This window comes from Arachis ipaensis, chromosome B05 (assembly GCF_000816755.2).
Source record: "Arachis ipaensis cultivar K30076 chromosome B05, Araip1.1, whole genome shotgun sequence".
NCBI classification, from domain to species: domain Eukaryota; kingdom Viridiplantae; phylum Streptophyta; class Magnoliopsida; order Fabales; family Fabaceae; genus Arachis; species Arachis ipaensis.
In genome coordinates, this window is record NC_029789.2 from 7,091,884 (window position 1) to 7,096,012 (window position 4,129).

Below are 4,129 nucleotides of genomic sequence, written 5' to 3' on the forward strand. Positions count from 1 at the left end.
ACAAATTAGTTGTCAATTTAAAATTATTTTTATTAATTTTAAGAATTTAATTTTGATACACGATCAAATAAAAAATTCTCGTAAAATTATTTAAGTCGATAATTCATCGTGGAATATAAAAATTAGTTAACATTACACGCCATTGTAGTATTTTTATTAAAAAATATGTACTTTATTTCTAATTTCATATGCATGATCTCTAAAATATAGCAAACATAATTTTAATTCATTATCTTTCAAGATATTCTAGTGCGTCCATTTAAATATAAACTACCAAATATATCAGTTATTATGTAGGTGAAGGATCAAAGGAAAGGACGACATGCATCATTATCAACTAAAAAATTATGGTCACAGGGAGGATAGGGAAGAATACTAACCGGATCAATTGAACCATTAAGGAACAACGAGTAAAATAGAAGTCCATCCCCCTTGCGTGGCTTTACTTTTAAGCCAACACAATCCTTGTAGTTGTAGCTAACGTCCATGTTCATGCCATTCTGCATAATAATAGAGACCTTCCTAAGCACCATAATACTGATAATAGATAATGTAAAATACGTGAATCAAGATGCAGTGGCAACCTTAATTTTACCTCAAATGGAAATATCGTCTCCCCACCTTCTGGAACGTCCGTTAAATACAGCAAAAATGTAGCAACCTGCACGGTTAACCGAAACCGATTCTTAAGAATTGAAGTATTGATGAATCAATTAGTAACAGTTTGTGCAAGTAAACCGTACCACGCCAGCTCAAGAGCTAAAAATTTAAAGAAGGCTCGTAGAAAAACAAAAATATGTGACTGAGATAGGCAATTTAACTAGAGTTGAATCTTGGAATTGACAAATATAGTATATGGCCATATTTTCCAAAAATGTTATGTACTCGCCAAAATCAATTACTATGTATTTGTGTATAAATACATATGTTATTTGATTTATTTTTAATATATATTTTATATTTTAATATTAATTTTATATTAATAACTAAGTTTAGTGTACATCTAATATAATTGTATTTTTTTTTCATCTACCCTAAAAGCTTCAGACGAATTAAAAAGTGGCACTTCAAACCTAACACACAAACTAAAATTGTTAACAAAGTCTTATAAAAAGAAACAAATTGTTAATAAAGTACGCCCAAATCCCACCGCCGCTACGCCTTGGATAACTTGGTAAATTGGTTATTGGCACTGCTTGAGTTTCAAATTTCAATTGTCATTTACTAGTTAAATATATCAAAAGAATTAAGATGACAATTATTATGCAACAGAGAGATCAAAATGCAAGGTAGGTATATATATTATTTATTATATTATAAACATTGAATATATATATATATTGATGTGTTATAGCATTTTGATAAAACAAATTGTAAATTCAATTATACAAGTTTCATTTTGGACATACCCTCATGTTCTCTTGTGGACCGTATTCCACAGAATTGAAAGCGTCATAATGAGAAGCATATCTCTGTCCAATCTCATAGCGGAGTACATTAAAGTCCTAAAAAAAATCATGACTTATATAGAAAAGAAACCCCGAAAGAAAAAGAAACTCTGAAAAGGGTAATGTTAGGTAGACAAAAAAAATTAGACAGAACTTGTCTTATTTAGCATTAATTAATTATCGCAACAATTAATGAATACTAAATAAGGCAAGTTATGACTGTTTTTGGCTGATTTTCTTTAGTTACCAAATATTTCCGCCCTGAAAAATCATGACTTATCAAATAGCAACTCATAGAATCACCCTGAAGGTAAGAGGTTTTCTAACTCAACAAAATCAAGAAGCACTTGACTTGTGGAAAAATAAAAATATAAAGCTCAGGAAGGGAAGCAAAATATTCGTTTCTATAAAGCCCTAAGCGACTCTAAAAGAACATTGATATTAATGCAAAGGTGAATAGAGTTGCGCCCACCTATTTCCTGCAAAAAAAATTTATGCTTATTTAAAAGTGCAGCAATGCAGACAACAGCTAAACACATTATTCCTCTGCATTGGTGACCCTATTATTTTTCTAGAACGGATATTTCAATGTAGAAAATTTAGACAGGGTAACATGATGTTGCTAATTAGAGTAGGAAAGAATGCAGTGGAAGCAGTTCAGGTCAGTGTCTAAGTGACAACGCAAACATCGAGTCGAACATATAAGGGGAAATACAGAGACATATAATCTAGGCTTACAACCTCTCCTATGCTCCTTGAGCTAACAAAAATAACATTTATCTTCCCCTAGAGTAAGAACACTGCAGAAGTAAAGAACATGATGCAACTATTACGAGAAAAAAACAGCAAACTAGCATTTTTAATTATAGTTAGTTCGTGACTTGTCACTTTAAAAAAAAAACAATAAAGCACTAGCGAATTATCAGTAAATAAGCTTGAAATGCTTTTCAAAAAATGTCAGAGGGTACCTCAAAATGACTCCGGGGAATTTTAGTTGCTCTGGCTATTTTCTCCTCAATAACATCTAAAATCCCTGTTTCATCCTCGTTAGCTTTAATAAACATACCAGAGCTGTTTAAAAAAAAAAAAAAAACATAAAGATGTGATATGAATTTATGATACCTTACGACATAATATGCATCTTAGAATTTTGGAATTCTCATAACTACAATATTAATCACCAATGAATGGCCGACGACATTAATCTAATGTAGCATTTGCATCATGCATAAGCAAAATATATCAGCATATCACAAATGTCTCAGGAACGGAAACTCCACTGATTATATGAGGATACTGTTTTGAAGAAATTCAGTTTACAACACACTAAATTTGCAAAGCATATCTAAGGTCCAGTGTAGCTGTCTAGCAGATAGGGGTCAGGAAGGCGACAACACAATATGTGTTGGTATCTCGCTCAAAATATAATGCCAAGTGTCAAAGTCAGACATTAATTATTCTGCAGCACATACTGACTCGTGCATAATACCTTGTTCTAATTCCCTCTGCACTCGCTTTCGTTTCTCCCTTCCGTAATGCCACAGTTGATGGTTCGAGTCTTTCCCTTGCCATTTCAATTATACTGTCACATTGTTCTGAACTCGCAAAATTAGGAAAATAGAGAGCGCGAGGCATCCAACTCAAAACCTAATTAAGGATAACAAACATACACAAACTTGAGATTCAACACTGAAGTCAACGAAACAATTGATTTAAGGTTTTTTTAAATTCGAAATTTCTAATCCTTCTCGTATACGTCTATGATATCAAATATCAACCCAAATATACCGAAATTAATAATGATTCTGCGTCTGTATAAAATAATTTCATAAAAATTACGAGACTATTTCAAACTGGAGATGAATAGTAAAATATCGCCATGGCCTCAAAGGTTCAAACACAAATAAAAATAAACCTAGCAGAACAATTTCAGCAACGAGATCGCGAAATGCGAATGCAAGGAAAGAAGAAATCGCGAACCTGGAAAGGAATCAACGTGATGGAATTGTCACCTAACTCTCCTGCGCGCAACAAATTGTACTCCGTTTTCTCCGTCGTCGATCTAAGCAACCTCGACTCACTCCTTCTCAGTCTCAAGCCTTCATTCGTATCTTCCTGCAAATTCTCATCGATTGTAAACGAACAAATAAAACGCGCTCAAATTTGAAAAGGAAAACTGATTATGATTCAGAAGAAACCTGAGAGTGAAAGAAAATGCTAGAACCGAATAATCCAGCGAGAAAGAAGAAAATGCATATGAGTATGGAAGGCTTGCTGAACTTCCTTGTGTTCCAGATCAAGTGTCCTTTAACCGCTTTGCCTTTCATTTCAATTATGCGGAGAGCGCGCTTCTATTTATATATTTATTTTTTCTCTTCTTTTTTCAGAGGAAAATGCTAAATGTGAAGTAGGCAAGTAGCTCGCGTTGCTTCTGAAATAGTGAAAGTTGTGCAAGTATGGTTGGTTATGCGGTATGCCGGTATTCTCAGTGCAGTGGAAATGATCGTTTTTCTAACTGACTTTCCGTTCGGTGATTCTTGTCTGTATGCGCCGCTTATTTAAACAAGCTTATCAGTGATTAGTCAATTCAACATTTTACTAATTAATACTACCTTATGACTATGCCATTTTCATATCTGGTCAATCTGCTTAAATACTTGCTATTACGGACTAGTATTGTT

General features: G+C 33.2%; 1 protein-coding gene across 3 annotated transcripts in view; it reads right to left on the reverse strand.

Annotated features, from left to right (window-relative positions):
• LOC107641663 (probable prolyl 4-hydroxylase 9) overlaps positions 1 to 3,973 on the reverse strand; it is a 5,615-nt gene extending 1,642 nt beyond the window's left edge. The window contains exons 1-7 of one of the 3 annotated variants that reach the window (XM_021122934.1): positions 3,647 to 3,973; positions 3,429 to 3,563; positions 2,938 to 3,095; positions 2,417 to 2,519; positions 1,410 to 1,472; positions 596 to 661; positions 381 to 500 (exon numbers count right to left, since the gene is read on the reverse strand). In XM_021122934.1, the coding sequence (XP_020978593.1) occupies positions 381 to 500; positions 596 to 661; positions 1,410 to 1,472; positions 2,417 to 2,519; positions 2,938 to 3,095; positions 3,429 to 3,563; positions 3,647 to 3,775 (774 nt within the window). In that variant the 5' untranslated portion in view covers positions 3,776 to 3,973. Of the gene's footprint in view, positions 1 to 380; positions 501 to 595; positions 662 to 1,409; positions 1,506 to 2,416; positions 2,520 to 2,937; positions 3,096 to 3,428; positions 3,564 to 3,646 lie in introns of all 3 variants that reach the window. The other 2 variants (XM_016345140.2, XM_021122935.1) reach the window with 2 other exon arrangements.